The sequence below is a fragment of the Parus major genome, chromosome 8 (assembly GCF_001522545.3).
Source record: "Parus major isolate Abel chromosome 8, Parus_major1.1, whole genome shotgun sequence".
Lineage (NCBI taxonomy): Eukaryota > Metazoa > Chordata > Aves > Passeriformes > Paridae > Parus > Parus major.
The window spans coordinates 25530407-25547910 of NC_031777.1; the positions used below are offsets into that span (position 1 = coordinate 25530407).

The following is a 17504-nucleotide window of genomic DNA, read 5'->3' on the forward strand; positions in this document are numbered from 1 at the left end:
ACATTCATGGTCTTGGCTGTTCTATGGCTCTGTGGCTCTTGGAGTGATTTGGCTTGTGTTCCTTTTCCAAAGGAAATGTGCTCGTTTGCTCTTGAAAAAAATCCATCTGGCAAGATTGTTCACAGGTGAATATTGCTTTGCATCTCCTGCTGCAGACTGGGGTGCTGGGGTTTTCAGGCTGCCAGCAGAGTTTGGTACATGGCAGTTCCTGACTGTTCCAGATGGCAGTGGAATGAGGCTGGATGGATTTCCCCAAGCCACAAATAAATGCCTGGCCTGAGTCTGGATGCCATTACCTTTTTTTGACCTGGCATTAACCAAAAACCAGGAAGCATACACTAAAAATTTAACCTCACTGTTTTTTGGTAAAAGTACCTAACTGGCTTCAACACACATTGAGGGCCATAAATAAATACAGGAATCTCTTCATTTTCCCATCTACCTTTCCTGGTAAAGACTATTTTGAGGCCAGAAAGAATTGCCAAACTGCTATACAAAGCACATTATTCTTCACGGAAGGATATATAAGTGAAGAATTCAAAACACCATGGATAAAAGCATCTTTTTTTTTCTGGAGACTTTGTAGAGGTGCTTAAGATTTAAAGTCAAGGATAAACCAGTATAATTGAGAAGAGAATAAGTACTGACCTCCTGCAGAACTGCTTTAGATGAATCATGCACACTTAAAGCACTTCCTAAATAATGTCAGTTGTCTGATGTCAGGTGCTGGAACTTAATATATGGAAAGGCACCTTTCTGCTCACTCTGAGATTGCCTCATTAGAAAGGAAGTTGTGATATGTTTTAAATTAAATTACATGCTTTTGCAAAGGATAGTTATTTTTGAAGGTTTTTCTGACGCCTACACTTTCTCTACAAGCCTCTGAAACAGTTCTGTGCTTAAAATGTGTAATGGTGCAGTGGGTTGGATTTGACAATGTCAGGCTGGGAATAGCAACTTCTCAGTGGGGCTTTGGCTTGGAATCACCTTCAGAGACAGGGCAGGAAAGACTGACACCCCCTGGTCAGGGCAGAAATGTTTGAGGGACAAGCCCAAAGAGGGTTTTTGACTTGGTTATGCTGACTGAAAAGGGCACTAAAGAAGTGTGTAGGAAAACACTTGCTTCTTCCCAAGCTGTCCACATCCAGGCTCTTAAACTGTTATAAATAATGAATTGCAGCACAGCTATCTAATCCCAGTAATTTGTCCTCTTAAAGTGGTGGCAGCCTCTTGGAGCTTGCACTGTGCAAGCTGCTTGTGTCAGAAGGAGTAATTTATGATTCTGTGGCTTATGGAAGGAAAGGGCTGAACAGCTGAGTTGCAGATTCCACTCTAAGGGTTTTTTCCACGTTTCCGTTGGCTGAAAAATTCTTATTAAGGCATCCCAGGCGTGTGAGCTGATGAAACTCCATCTCCTGAAACGGAAAAAATAAGTAGTCATCCCCTTCTGCTGCAGCACTTGGCACCAGTCTCAAGTGGAAATGTCTGATTGCTTTGTCATTCCAGTGGGCAGTGCCACACGTCTCAGATCCGTGCAGGATTGTACAGCTGCACTCTGCTTGGCCTCTTCACACAGAAAATACACAGAAAAGGGGGCAGAATTCAGTGCAGGTTGGAAGTTCATACACGTCATAGACTTGAAGGGTAAAAAGGATTATTGTGGTCATGTTGTTGGAACTGAGAACCTCACCAAGTAACTTTATTATCAGGCCTGTAGCTGTATTTGGGTAAGAACAGATGGGAAGGGGAAAAGGAAGTATAAATGAAGAAGAGGCGATTAGTGAGGGTAGGTGGGAACTGCAAAAGCAAATGAGTGCCAGCAGCTATTTTAGATAAGTGAAAATCTTTCTCATGAACACCAGTGGATACACTGGTTTGCACTCACTAGCAGGATGCCCACGTTGGTGTTTCACTGAGCAGGCATTAGTGTCCCAACACAGCTGACAGAGCTGCATTTGCACATGGGCAGGAGCAGGGATTCTCAGCAGCTGACATTTGATGTGGCTCTGTTATTCATGGTAGCTTGACCAGTAGCTACTTTTCATCAAGTATGCTCAGCTGAGAAGTTGTAGCCACTCCAAGAGTTCTGGGGGTTTGATCTGGATGATCAGCTTTGGCCTGTGTGTATCTGGCTTTGCAGGACAGTGGCAAGCTCTGCATGACCCTCACCCTGCCATGGGATGCTGGGCTGCCAAAGCTGTCACGTTCTAACATGGAACCTAATAAATGACTTTGTGCAGCATTTGTGAGTACAGAAAAAAAAAATAAAAATCCACAAAGGGGCCCTGAAATTTGAAAAATAAGGAAACCCCTGAGCTTATTTGTTAGTTGGAGTATAAAAGGAGCCTTTTGCTTACAGACCTGCCAGTCACTTTATGTAAAGCTGGAGGGCCCAAGTCATGTGAAGGACAGTACTGAGTGATGATTGTGCCAAGGTGGTCTGGGAGCATGCAAAGCAGCATGGTCACATCCCCAGAGGGAGGGCTGGAATAACTGTATTATTGTAACTTGTATTGCTGAGGATGTCAAAGTATCACTTCTGTGATTCATATTTTTACTTACTTAAAACCCAGCATTTGTCTGTGTATCATGTGTGTAAAAAGGAAGAAACTCTCCAGGCAGTGTCCAGTGGATGAGCAGATAGATGAGCACATCATCTCCTTGAGTTCAGATACAAACATTCTGTTAGGAGGTGGTGGAGAAAGAGCAGAAACTCCTACTTAGCAGTCTCTGTCTGCAGGTGGGATAGCCTGGGAATGCTCCAGAAGCCCAGGAGGTCTGCATGAGTACCTCAATCCCATGCAATTCCTCATGAGTGGTGTGATCAAGCACACCACGCTCTCTGAAATTGCCTTTTTCTTTGAGAGCAAATCAGGACTATTAATATTCACATCTCTCTATGGAGAATTGTGATCAGCTGTTCTGTACATTATTTGCATGCTGTTGTTGTCATTTGATAAAAGGAATCGCACCATGGTTCTTTGCTTCGATGTTAAATGCTGTGTTGGATGCTATAATAACCTAATCAACATTCAGATTCATTCAGCCATTTGAGTGTAAACATTTTTGGAAATTAGAAGCATCAAAGAATGAAAATGTGAATAAAAATTAGTGATGTTTCTCCCCTGTGTCTCTGTCAGTTGCATTTTACATTAAGTGTACTAATGAAATAAACAGTCTTTTGTGTAATTCTTGAAATGACCCAGATCTTCAGTACGTGTTTGAGCAGTCACCCCAGTGGTTTGCCTAAATGTAAAGAAAACCAGGAGACATTAATTGTCTGACCAGGTGCACACCCCTCCTTAAACTGCAGCTGAGTCCAAAAGTTTAGTTCAAACAACTGCAGCTTCTGCAGCAGAAATCCCTTGAATATCTGTAAGGCACTGAAAAAAGGCTTTGTGTGGGTGTGTCTGTAGTGCCAGGGTGAGGTTTTTTATTGCTTAGCAGCAATACTGACCTGAACTCTCCTGTGATATCCTGAGAGGGCAGTGAGGGCCTGGCACAGGTTTCCCAGAGCAACTGTGGCTGCTCCATCCCTGGAAGTGTCCAAGGCCAGGCTGGGGAACTTTTGCACAGGAGGTAACCTGAGCACCTGTGTGCAGCAGTCATTGTTTCAGGTGTGGTTAATACACATTAATGTTCCAGGAAGCAAAGTGAATTTAACATGGATTTTTTTTTTCCCTTCTGAAAAACTCCTGACATTCTTGACACAGCTCTCAATCCAGTGAAGTAATGAACTTTTTTTTTCCCCATAGGTAACATTGTTGGCAACCTGGGACACTCCTTTTTCAGCCAGAGCTTCCTTGGAAGCAAAGAACACGGAGGGTTCTTGTACGTTGCAGCGACGTATCAGTCCCTGCAGGACCTGGTGCTCCCAACCCCACCATACTTGTTTGGCATCCTCATCCAGAAGTGGGAGACTCCCTGGGCCAAAGTGTTCCCCATTCGGCTGATGCTGAGACTCGGAGCTGAATACAGGCGTGAGTAGCAGGCACTGCTGGAGTAACTTCTGCAGGGGAATGGAGGAATTCTGCTTCAGAGCACACCCCCAGCCATGGATTGTTATCTGTCAGAGCCACCCAGGCTCAAACAGGCAAGGAAGAGCTGTGTGTCAGACCCACAGTGCAGCACTGAGGTGGTGATGGGACCTACAGCCTTTTTACAGCTCTGCTGGCTCATCAGGGAGGTTTTTGTGGAGACAAATCTAGCTCTGGGCATGTTTGTATCCAAATTTATTTAGAGACCTGAGAGTTATGTGCAGAACAAGTCTGATTAGCTGCCGTAGTTAGCACAAGGGAGAGCCTTTGAGATGTTAAGCTCTTTCCATGCTGAAATGAAATACCATTTGCTTTTAGGTTTTTAAAACCTGGTCATTTTCCAGAGAGCAACAATATGTGTGCTTGGGCAACAAGCTTGGAAGTTTGTTGCAAAAATTCTGTTGCAACTAATAATAAAAAGGCTGGAGACAATGTTTCATCTGAACAAAATCCTAGCAGTTAGCATGAAATTAGCATAAAGTTAAAATAATTTTCAAGAGACATTTACCATTGCTGTAGTAAACGCATTACTGGCAGTTTCCACCATCACGGGCCAAAAATTGTATGTCTTACTCTTCTGCAGTTTTAATTGGCATGTCTCATTAATCTAATTTACTGTGAAAATGGTCTGTTGTTGATTTTTCCCAGAACTTTTTCAGAACATTTTAACAGAATAAGTTTTATAATATGCTGTACAGAGATTTGTCACTTTACCTTTTAAAGTTTTGAGAACATTGGGAATTTTCCACAAAATATGTGTGTTGCTGGAGGAAAAAAATAAAATCCTCAAAATTTGCCTTCCAAGGATGATGACTGAAGATTAAACTTGTCCAAAGAAACATTAATGTTAAAGGTGTGTAGGTTTTTGTGGGTATCTGTTGGCATTTTTTTAAGTAGTGCATTTATTCCCATCAGTATTTAGAAAAACAAACAAAAATGCTCTTATTTTGGATGTGACATCTGTTTCTGAGCACAGAAAGAAGTGTTTTGATAATGACAAAAGTACCTGCTCTGATATACTGGGCAATCAGGCTTTGCATCTTTCCAACAGCTGTGGTTTGGATTTAGGCATACTCCCTTGAGCTGTGCCAGTTGTGACTGCAGGGCACTGCCTCAGTTCCTCCCTGGAAGGTGCTGCTTTTATGTCCTTGGGTGTGCAGAAAACATCTGCTGAGCATCCGCAGATCAGCCCAACAGCTCAGGCTCAGAGAATTTGGTGCATCTGGGATGAGCTGCTGCTTAAAACCAGGGTGGCAGTCACAGGAAATTCAGCCCTTGCTGGTGCCTCAGGGCACTGTGCTCAGGTTGGTTGCCATGTGGTGTGTGGCACTTTCAGATATCAAGCCAGTGTCCAGAGGTTGGAGCTGATTTCAATCAGGAAATCCTCATGTTATTCACATGATGCTGAGCACTCTGCAGTCCCTTCTGACCACACTGAGAACTGGGAGTGTGGCATTTGGGGAAATCAGGCTGAGTGTTTGCCTGAGGATAGCTTAAGAATCCTACTTCAAACATGTGTTTAGGAAACCTTGGCATTATGTACTAGGGCATGAGTCATGTTCCAAGCATTGTGATGGCTTCTGCTGCAACATAACATAATGCAGCCAGATCCATGCCCTGCACTCAGAATTGCATCACAGATGTTTTACAGGTATGGATGTCAGCCAAGGAATGCAGATATTTTACATCACTGACATACCATAAATGTCCTTTAAAATGTTTCTGACATACCCCTAGGGAGTTTGCCACACTCTCATGAAATAATGAAAACAGGAAATAAAATAATCTGGGTTATCACTTGAATGTCACGTGTCAGCCACAGAATTGAGACTGATGATGCTGTAGTGGAGAATGGCAGGATGGTTGTACAAAAATAGGAGCCATTTCCAAGAAGTAGCCTGAAAAAGAACTGAGAAAGGTCATCTTTGCCATCAGGGCCCAGGTCACTCATTTCAATTCTGTAGTGTGGCACCTGTTAGCTTTCTACATAATTACTCTTGTTTTTAGCATGGTGGGCAAGCAGCCATGACACATGTAAGGTCATTATAATGTTGAACCCTTCTGTCCTTTTGCTTTTTAAATTCCAGTCTTCCCAGTCTCTTCTTTAGCTGCTGCTTACCACATTCAGCTGTGGAGATGATATTTAGGTCTGGTTTTGCAGAATCTGATTATGTAAATTTCCATCTGACCTGTTCTTTTCTGTTTTATTGCAGTTTATCCATGCCCACTTTTTAGTGTCAGATTCCGTAAGCCTTTGTTTGGAGAGACTGGACACACGATCATGAACCTCCTTGCAGTAAGTCTGTGCTGGAATTTGTACATTCCATTGGTGTGAGTGGATCTGTGTGGGGAGATGGGGGCTCCAGGTGCACATAGTAGCTGGAAGGTCCAGGAGGTGCAAGAGGAAGTAGCAGGGATTTGGGTGAATTTCCCTGCTGGTACTGAGAGTGGGTGTTAGCTTTCAACAACACAGTGAATTATAACAAGTCAAATCCCAAACCTGGCTGTTGGAGGATGTTTGGATCTTGAAATAAGTGCATTGTTTGCTCAGATTGCTTCCTCAGAAATGCTGGGTCATCACAGTGTGCAGTCACAGCTCTCTGATTACACCACACTGTGACTGACGGGACGTTATTATCTCTTTCTACTTTGCAAATATTTTCAATATATGAAATTCTCTTTGATGCATGACTTAATCTCACTGCTAGAAAAACAAGTAACTCTATCTAGTAATGTAACAGAACACAGCAAATTTTCTTACATACAGTGATGATATTCAAGGTTGGAGAACGTTAATATTGATGTACAAAAATGTGTGAAATGACTAACAGCCACAATGACTTTTTTTTGTTTGTGTACTGCAATTACATGGGTTGCACACTGTGGTATCTCTGTCCCTCCCTACCTTCTAGTCACTGATTACAATTATTTGAATGGGCTAAGTGGTAGTCACTAGGATAGTTATGAAACCTACAGTGTTAACGATGATCATCATGGCTAACTTAAAATCTTCTTTTAATTATCAGGACTTCAGAAACTACCAGTACACACTGCCTGTGGTCCAAGGTTTAGTGGTTGATATGGAAGTCAGAAAAACCAGCATCAAAATACCTAGCAACAGATATAATGAGGTAATGCTTATAATACATATGTTTGTGTACAGTTTCTTTGTGATTGGAGTACCTGGGATCTAGAGGAATTTTTATTTTGTTCAGTACCACTAAGGAAAAATACCTCAAAAGCAAATAGTAGCTGTGTAATGCACACAGCTTTTGGAAATGAATGAGCCTGACCTCACAGGAAGAATGCAGTTCCATTAAGCATTAATTAAACTCTTAAACTCTTTTTCTTCAGGTTTTTGAACTGTTTACATAAAGTGTCATATGTTTGATTTGAGCAAGTAAGTTCACAAACTTTACACTCGAGGTAAACTAGGAAGAAAACATCCATTAGCTTTTCTCATTTGTGTTGTGTGTTCCCACTCAAAGCATTTTGTAGTATTGTTGGATTGCTGATTATTTTATATAAAAGTTCCCTCAACGTTGAAATTTTATACTTGATTTCTGGTGTGAAAAAATCAGTCAGCATCTGTAGGAGTTAGTGCTGCTAACTAGAGAAAGCTGGGGGAGGAGGTATTTTAACAGTAATGAAAGGGAACAGTGGAGAAGGGGATTGATTTCGTGTTCTGTCTGAAGAGAAGGGGGTAACTTGGTAGTTTGAAACCTGTCAGAGTGGAGGTGAGAACAAACCTCCTGAGCAGAATGGTATTTGTAAAAGTTCTTGTAAGAGCAGAGCAGAATGCAGCTTTATTTCAAGAGAAAATTTCACTGCAGAAAGCATTTGAGTAAAATAAGTGAGAGGGAAAAAAAAATTCATTGAAAAAAAAGTGTTCTTTTATGAAGTTTGAAAAAGATGAAATTGATGAAGATAAAGGATCTGTTAAAAGGTGTTTTAATTTTTGATGCAGTTGTGCCAGATTGGAAGAGGTCAGTGAGGTTTGAATGAATTCAGTCTGGAATGGCACAGACAATGCAGTTCACTGTCAGCTGTGCCTGGTGTTTGCAAGGTGTCAGCTCCACTTGTGCCAGATGTGGACTGAGCAGGACTGGGAGAGAATTCCTGTGTCAGGGACGTAACAAAACCTCTGCATTGTGCTTGGCTTCTCTTCCTGGTGTGATGCAAGGATTCAACTTTTTAAATGGAGAAATTGTTACTTATTTAACATTGTTCATAGCTTGTGATTCATTTGAAAAGTTGTATTAATAGGAATTTTTTCATGAGTTTATTTTGGATTAAGATTCAGCAGTTCACAGAATATTCTGAGTTGGAAGGGATCCACAAGGATCATCGAGTCCAACTCTTGATGGCCCATACAGGGGTCAGACCCATCACCCTGATGGTACTATCACCCTCCTCTAACCAACTAAGCCAGTCTCCAGATGAATTAAATAATAAGACCTTTACTTTTATTTAGAAAGGACCTTTACTCAGATGTTTTCACTATCTAAAAAGTGAAAAACTAACTTGAAATCTCATGCGTGCATTAAATGGGGAGAATTCAGCCTGTGGTTAACAAATTCCAATTAATATATTGTTTTGCTATTAAATACATATTTTTGTCTTCAAAATTATTTAAATTTTCTAAAGGTTAGAGGTCCCTAGTTGCCTGTTTAGTCCCTCAGCAAAGGTGACTGTAATTTCTTAATCAGTTGCCTTCTAAGGAAGCACAGTTGCCACATCCAGCAGTTTCTCGTTATGCTGAAGGCAACTGCTGGGCTCCACAAATGTGGCTGTTCTGGAGCTAAAATCCAGTTTCTGGAGCATGACATGATCAACTGGATAATGAAAGACACTGTAGTCTGATGTAAAATCTTAATTAAGTTTCCTCCCCAAACATTACACCTGTGCTTGCATTTGTCAATAGCGAGCATCAGTTAATGTTCCTGACACTGTAATTAAGGTTTTCTGTCGGACTGAGAGAGACAAATGTGTTGTGTGTAGCCTGCATGCTTATCAGCTCCAGGAAGCAGAGGTGGGAGTGTGAGTGCTGTTAGGAGATGTCAAATAATTCCGTATTTTTCTGGGTTTTCACTGCGGGGGGATTTGTGTCGTTTAATTTGACTTTTTTTATTTTAACCAAACATGTCATTTTCGTGTTTGAAACAAATTCCAGAGTTGGGTGACTCCCTCAGTTTTCTTTTGTATCAAAAATCACCAAGTCTGAGCCTCCACAAAAAGGAAGAGTGGAGAAAAGAAAAGAAAAGAAGCTATATAACCTACAAGGGTATTTTGTCAAGGCATGTAACTGGGTGTATGTTAGATGATAGTCAGCAGAACTGAAGGGCAGATTTATCACCAACTTTTTTTGATGCTTTCTGGAGGCCTCCGTTGCAGAGAAAGAAAGAAAAGTATTTTTTTGATGTCCATTATTTGGATCTTTTTTAAAAGTCTTCCAATTGGGAACCTTGATCTCAGTTTCACCAGTTCATGCAGGTGAAGCACAGAGCCACTGAAGGTCTGGTGTCTGGTCGTGGCAGAACGGGATGAAATGGCCCCAGTCTGAGAGCCCATGTGGCACTGAACTGTGGAGGGGTAATTCTGATTTATGTCATTAACAACTGTAGTTGTGTAAACAAACTAAGTATTTCCTCCCAGGGTTGTTCTCATGGTTTTTTTTCCCCATGTATTTTTAAAGCCAGGTAGAGATAACACCTTTTGCAACTTCTGTAGCTCAGCTATCCCTTATACCACTTACCTTAATCGCACAAAAGGTGGCACTTTAAAGTATCCAGGCAGTAAAAGACCTGAACCCTCTTCTCAAAAACAGTTTATGGTTCTGAGTGCTAAAACCTGACATGGAATATGAGAACTTGAGAAGCTTCTGATTATACTGCTCCAAAAACCACCTATTTATGGAAGTGCTTGATGAACTGGGTGGAAATGCTAAAGCTTTGTGTTTGCAGATGATGAAAGCCATGAACAAATCCAACGAGCACGTGCTGGCAGGGGGAGCGTGTTTCAACGAGAAGGCAGACTCGCATCTGGTGTGTGTGCAGAACGATGACGGCAACTACCAGACACAGGCCATCAGCATCCACAACCAGCCCAGGAAAGGTGAGGGGAGCCCTGCCTCTGCTGCTCTGCACGGCTGCTTGGCCCCTGTGTTGCTGCCCCAGCTTTGTGGGGCTTTGTGAATTGGCTACAGCTGCATTTGGCTGGGTTTCACCCAGTTTTTGTTAGAGAAAATCAGTCTGACTGCTGACGTCCATGACTGGGCAGCTTTGTGCTGGAACTGACTTAGGTAACACCTCTCCATTAGTAATGAGAGCTGGCTTTGGCATTATTGGATGTGTAGGTGAGGCTGTGGTTGCTGGTGCTTGACCTACACTATGTGAAAGGAAGACTAGATTCAGTAGGACAGAAAGTTATACAGGAATAACCAACCACAGCAGCATTTTAATAATTCATCTTCATAAAACTTCTCATTTTCACCTTAATTAGACCATTAATTTCCAGGGTATATTTTTGTTACAGTGTGCTGAAAGGCTGCAGCAGCTGTGTGCTGAGAATTTAAATGTTGTGGGTTTGGGGACATTTCTGACAAAGACATTTATACAATCTCTAAATGAGAACAAGACAGGCTGAGTTGGATGTTTTGCCCAGTATCACTGGTCACTCCAGCAAGTGTACTGGCATGGAATGTCACTCGGGACTGATGGTCTTGTCTGACTTCTGTTAACTTCTCCTATGGGACAAGAAGAGAGATTTCTAGCAGGAATTTCATAATACTTAGTAGTCATTGAAGATAATTTCACTTTAAGGGAGGTGGCTTTGAGCTGTGGCCTTGCTGGTGGGTTGGTGTTACAGAGTGATCCATAAACAGCTCACTCACAATCTACCAGCTGTGTGGGAACATTTAGAAGTTAATTGTGTGCTTGGTTACCCAAAATTAGTCATTCTGAAACTCATAGGTGTCTAGGGCATGGAGAGGGAGAGTGATAAAATACAAGTATTCATTAATTTAGACAAAAACGGTTGTCCAGTTTAGAAAATAACTGGGTGCTTTGCCTTTGCATATCCAAGCTTATGATGTGCAATACAGGCACCAGAATTCCAAGCAGCATTTGTCCTGATTCAGGGTGATCACTTCTCTGGCTGATAGAGCTGCGATACCTGATCTTGGGTAAGGCATTGCTTTGACAAAAGCCTCACTAAAATCTCTCCTGTTGTTGTTGCAGTGACTGGTGCCAGTTTCTTTGTGTTCAGTGGAGCTTTAAAATCCTCTTCAGGCTACCTTGCCAAATCCAGTATTGTGGAAGGTAAGAACTGAACTGCTTGCTTAAAACACACTGCTCTCTTTGCCCAGCTCAGCTCTGCCGCTAGCAGGGCTCTCTCTGCTCATATGCCTTGGGCTTTGGAGTCTTGCTGCTGCTTCAGCTTTATCCTACTTAGCAAAAACCACCCTGTTCCCTTTAACAAGGAGGAATTTGTGCAGATGCTGCAAAACAGGGTCACAAGAAAATGAGGGTAAGATACTAAATACTTGGCTTGGGAGCCTGTGATCAATTCACTGGTTTGGGTTGAATGAGGAAATTGTGAGCCTAAGAAATGCAGAATGTATAATCCATCAAACAGCAGCAGAAGCCCTGCTAAAATTCCTCTGCTACCAAATAGCTCTGCAGTGTGCAAGGGTGTGAATGTGCATTGTTTATGTGCTTGTATGTGGGCAGATGAGAACATGACAGGTTGAGATCACTGAGCTGGTCCCTCTCAGATCTGGTTTGTTGTATCACAGAAAGAGCTGGTGCTGGGGTGCTCCAGCTGAAAGCTGTTAGTGCCTGCTAGCTGAGCTGCACAACTGTGCAGTCAGGTCCCTGCAGCTGTGACAATGCAGGCAGGAGAGCTGTAGCAGTGCTCCTGCCCTCGCTGGTGAGGGATGCCAGGTGCCCACATGAGCAGTCAGTTGGCAGAGCCCCGAGGGCGAGCAGGAGCTCCTCCTGCTGCACCAGCTCCAGGCTCGCAGCTCTCAGTGTGTGGCCATGGCTGGGTCCCTGGGCTGATAGGCAGCCCATGCCACCAGAGCATGCAGGTCACTGTGCCATTTCCTGTGTCTAGCTGGTGCTGAGGGTAAGACAGAGGCACAGGGGGACTCCAGCTCTATACAGAGAAGTGTTTCACTTCTGTTATTTTAGCCGTAACTGAGGATTGACCCAAAGTGGTGCTGGGTTAATGGCTGGACTGGATGATCTTGGAGGTCTTTTCAACCTTAATTCTGTGAATCCAAATTCTGTATCTTTTGCCACTGTAAGGAAAGCACTGACTTCTGAACCACTGTCACTGCTGGAGTGCTGCTTCCAGAGCCAACAGAGATGGCTGAATGGAGTGGTGTCACCTGGGGTTTCTGAGGGTGGCCTAGGGCAGGTGTCAGGTTGTGAGGCAAACTCACGGGGACTTGGCTACAGCTGACTTCACCTGGGAGCTGCCCTTCTCTTACTGTTGTGTTTTCCCTCATCAGCACTCAGCAAGTTTGCGTTTTAGGGATGTGAGTGTTCAGAAATGGGTTTATGAAGCACTGCTGCCCATGATGCTTAAAATGAACATTTAATCTCTGTTGCAAACAGAGGAAGGATGTTTATTTTTTTTCTACATAGGCTCTGTTTGGCATGGCTTATCTCGGTTTATAAGGATTTCTTGGTTCCCTAGATGGAGTGATGGTCCAGATAACTGCTGAGAACATGGACTCTTTGAGACAGGCCTTGAGAGAGATGAAAGACTTCACCATCACCTGTGGCAAAGTAGATGCTGAAGACCCTCAGGAACACGTTCACATTCAATGGGTAGAGGATGATAAAAACTTTCATAAGGGGTAAGTAGAGGAGCAGTCACTTGACATTGGTGCCTGCTAAAAATTTCAATTGATCTTCTAAGGCCCGTGAGTCTTCAAATCAATAGGAATTAAAAGTCTGCACTTCTATTTTGAGTGATAAGATGCAATTAATTGTAATGGAAATGGAATTGAGATACCAGAGCTTTGGGGCATCCATTTAGAAAATTGGCAATGCTGTGGATTTTTTTGGCATTGCCAATATCCAGTTATTGGAAACCAGTAATCTGTCTCTAACTCTCAGTGCTGAACCCTGCACACTGTGGTCACTTTGCTCTGTTGGTGCTTAGTTTGCATTAAGTAGAGTTGGAAACAAAATTGCTGAACATCAACAGTATCTTTAGACACTTGATAGTTAAGCCAAAAGAAAGGTGGATTTGGCAGCTAAAGTATTTATGACAGTAAAATGCTGTTGTGATGGATTCCATATTTCAGGAATCAGCACCTAGAAAGGATATTTCTGTAGTTTTGGGCTCTCCAGATCAATCTTAGGGTCTGCAATCAAGTCCTGGCTTGTGTAAGTTGTGTTTCAGGTATTGATGGCCTACACTGAGTTTAGGAATGAACTGAAGTCCAACCTGTATGAAATACCTCATTACTCTGTCAGAACCATACAGGATCTCAGCTGTGCTGCAAAGCTTTGTTGAGAACCTTCAGGAAGGTCCTTCCTGCACCTGCATTGTGCGTGTGACCCCTTTCAGGAACTGCCCTCTGATTCCAAGGTCATTCTCTTCTACAGAGGGCTCTGTCCAGCTCAGGCCTTGTGCTGAGTCACAGTTCACTCTCCTCCTTCCCTTTTGCAGCGTTGTGAGCCCTATTGATGGCAAGCCCATGGAATCTATAACCAGCGTGAAGATATTCCATGGCTCCGAGTACAAGGCCAATGGGAAGGTCATCCGGTGGACAGAGGTGGGTCCATCAGCCCAGCATGGGACCAGCTGCTCCCCCATTCACCACAGGAAAGCAGCACATGCTTCCCCAGCAGCCTTTCCTGTGGTGCCTTTCACAGGGAGCTGCAGGGTGGCATCCTGCAGGATAAAACATCCTCCCACTGCACGTGCTGCTCCAGCCACTGCTGCTCACATCAGGGTTGTTCAGCATGGGGGGACCACAACAACACTCGCTGTGTTACATACAGGAACAGTTGGCCTCATTTGTCTTTGTGTTAAAAGCTGCCTTTCTACATGGAGACAAATCTTAATATAAATTGTTTTTTAATGAAATGTTATTTTGAGCCACTTTCTCTAAAATGTTGCATGTTATAGTGCTGTGGCATAAATCACTCAGAAACTGCTTGCATGGCTGATGTTGCCTGTGACTGTGCCAGCAGGCAAATGCTGATGTCAAAATATTTCTGTAAGTGTTTCAGTTTGCCTGCTGAGGAGGAACCAAGTTCCTTACTCTGCAGCTCAGCCCCTGTGTGCCCCTTTTTCCCCATGTCATTTGGGCTCAACAGAAACAAATTCGGTGACAAAAATAGCAGAGATCTTTGGGCTTGCATTAAGTGTAATTTTTCTGAACTTAAAAACCTGCTTTTGAACAGATGTTATTAAAACCACATGTCATACGTAGTGAATTCCCATAGCAAGGCTTTTGACCAGATCTGAGGTTTCAGAGGATTATTGAAATTTAAATCTTTCTTCTGAATTTTTTTTATTTTTTCCTCCCTAAGGTGACTTGTCAACCAAATATTCTAGAAACACCAAGTGTCATGTCTTATGTTCCCTTCAGGTGTTTTTTCTGGAAAATGATGAGCAACACAATGGTCTGAGTGACCCAGCTGATCACAGCAGACTGACTGAAAATGTGGCAAAAGCTTTCTGTCTGGCTCTGTGTCCTCATCTGAAACTGCTGAAAGAAGATGGAATGACTAAGCTGGGTCTGCGTGTTACACTGGATTCTGATCAAGTAAGTCCTCAGTAGTTTGGGTTTAACTGGGGGGTTATTCTCTTGTTCATTCCCCAGAAAAGGAATATACCACTTTAACCAGGAGAATGCTGAAGAAGTACCAGTATCAGATGCTAATCAGGTGCTGCTGCTGTTGTTTGGTATTTTGGGACATTTGTTGGAGCCAATGCCCAGCCTGAATTAACAAAGGCTTGACCCCCATATGGCATGAGCAGCACCTGCTCCATGCTCAGAGAAGACTCTTAATTGGCCTTTTTGCCAGCAATTACTGCTGTGTCAGAGTCCTGCTCATCCCAAGGAGCTGCTTTGAGAAAAGAGGAGAAAAAAGAGGCTCCTTTTGCTCAGGCAGCCACTGGGAACACAAGGAAGCACAAAGACAAGTGGAAAAGCTGCTTTAGTGCCTGCTTGGTCTAGTTCGAGTTCCTGACTTCCTGAAGATTCCACAGCTCCTCCTCCCTTCCTGCCCCCTGACTCATAGCCTGGTGTCCTGTTCTTAAAACCCACTCTTTGTATTTTTTAGGTTGGTTATCAAGCTGGGAGCAATGGACAGCCACTGCCCTCTCAATACATGAATGACCTGGACAGTGCCTTAGTGCCAGTGATTCATGGAGGGGCCTGTCAATTGAGTGAGGGGCCAGTCATAATGGAGCTCATCTTTTATATTCTGGAAAACATCTCATAAGAGGACTTCATTTTCTGTTCAGACCTGTTCCAGCAGCAGTTGTATCTGAATCATTTGCACTTTAAAACTGGAAAATTAAGCTTTTGTTAACACTATTGGGGAAGGGGGGGAGGGGGGTGGGACAGTTGTTCCATAATTCTGAATCTTCTATGCATTGTCAACAACCAGAGGATCAGGGCAGCTTCTATACTACAACATGGCTATGCTATCCTTGCAGCTAATCCACTTCTGTTACTGTTTAGAAAAATGCTCATGTTTAAAGACTTACAGTCATGTACTCTCAATGCTCAAAGGGTGCAAAGATCACTGGGGCGTAAATAAAAAGTGAAATTCCAACCTTGTACTGTCTGTAGATGGACATGTAAGAAACAATCAAGACCTCCATTCTGACCTCATCCTAATGCCATTTGTGGTTTTTCTGTAGACATTAAAAAAACGTTTACATTATTTTGACCAGATTATTGGTTGAAATACATTTGGAGAAGCCCTTGAAAGATAGGGAAAGTTTCCCTAGCCATAACCTTGTTTGTCTGTGCGTCCAGAGGAGCAGGACAGGCATCTCTCTGAAAGTTACTGAAGTGCAGTTGTGTGTGTGTAATAGGCTAGTTTCCTTCTCCTCTATTTACCACAAAAGTCTGTCACTGGGGCAGGTTTCTGTGATCTCCTACAACAACTCTGCTATTCTGTACTTTGTTTACAAATCTGTCTGAAGCAGAGGAAAGATCAGCCCTAAAGTGCAGTCCCATCTTGTTCCTTGTCCCCAGTAGGTCCTGCTTTTTAGAGGCAAGTCCCACCCAGGGCATCTCTGTCCCCTCCCTGCTGTTCGCTGTAGTGTAACGCCAGTGTCATGTAACCCAAGCCAGCTTGCACTTCTTATTGCAGCCCCATGTCCAAGCTTACCTGTGATACCAGTGTAGAGTGGCTGTTCCTGCATGTTCTGCTGAAAAAGGCTTTGTGGTCAGTTCTGAACACGTGCACTCGGCCCAGTGCTCTTGGTCTCACCTGAGAGGCCTTTGGTAAGGAAAGCAGCTGCTCGTGTCTGCCAGGGCATTAAGAAGCTGGAATTGAGCATCAGCCAGAGGAAATGTGGTTCCATGTTCTTACTGTCTCCATGGAAAGCTGCTAACCAGTGGCAAGAGCTGTAAGCAGGAGAAGGGGTTTGGTTTGTTTAGCCAGTCATGCAAAGCAGCTCTTTTGAGTCCCTCCCAGGAAGAGGGGTGAAGGTTTCTCCTCCTGTCTAGAGCTAATTAATTTGGGAAGACAGGTGCTAATTTATGGTGGATGTTGGTGGTGTCAGACATTCCCTACTGCCATCCCTTCTGGGGGCAGCAGTGGGGCCTGGTTGGGCTGTGCTGTGACAGAGTAACACCAGTGGCCTTGCAAAGAGCAAGGGAAGGGCCAGGCCCCTGTGAAACTGAGGCTCTGGTGATATATTTTATAGAAAAGCAGCCCAGCGTCTGCACAGAGTGCACTCGGGAATAAATGGCTGCTGCTTTTCAAAAAACTAAGTATGACAAATCCAATGTTCCAAATCACAGCTGGCACCACCCAACCCTTGAAGACAGGCCAGGGAACTGGGGCCAACTCCACAAACTAAAGCTGGCCAGCAAGAGGGAGCACACTACCACACTTTAAAGGGTGTCGGATCCAAGTGAAGCCTTCTCTCTGGCATTTGGGAGAGGGTGAGTGATTAATGCACCTCATTGAGTGGTTCCTGCTGGCCAAAGCAGGAGCTGTGACCCACCCCCTGCTCCTGCCAAGGTGCCTGTGCAGCCCAGCTGGACTGAGGCCACTTGATGCCCCTCTGCACCCTGGTTCTGCACACGCTGGGACACAGCTCAGCACGACATGGTGCAGGCACAGTTCCACAGCTGGAAGAGCATTCCAGAAACTCTGTAATAATCTTCCTCCTAGAGCCTGCACTCCAGCTTTGCCACAGCAGCAGCTTTCCAGTTACTTTAGTTGCATTGTTATGCTTAATAATGCAGTAAAA

At 43.6% G+C, this 17504-nt stretch overlaps 1 protein-coding gene across 2 annotated transcripts in view; it reads left to right on the forward strand.

Annotated features, from left to right (window-relative positions):
* The window catches only part of ZFYVE9 (zinc finger FYVE-type containing 9), a 48519-nt gene extending 32667 nt beyond the window's left edge, over positions 1-15852 (forward strand). For both annotated transcript variants that reach the window (XM_015635914.2, XM_019007624.2), the window contains 9 exons: positions 3756-3980; positions 6251-6333; positions 7064-7168; positions 10001-10151; positions 11276-11356; positions 12741-12903; positions 13725-13830; positions 14653-14829; positions 15350-15852. In XM_015635914.2, the coding sequence (XP_015491400.1) occupies positions 3756-3980; positions 6251-6333; positions 7064-7168; positions 10001-10151; positions 11276-11356; positions 12741-12903; positions 13725-13830; positions 14653-14829; positions 15350-15511 (1253 nt within the window). In that variant the 3' untranslated portion in view covers positions 15512-15852. The remainder of the gene's footprint in view (positions 1-3755; positions 3981-6250; positions 6334-7063; positions 7169-10000; positions 10152-11275; positions 11357-12740; positions 12904-13724; positions 13831-14652; positions 14830-15349) is intronic.
* The last annotated feature ends 1652 nt before the right edge of the window (positions 15853-17504 follow it).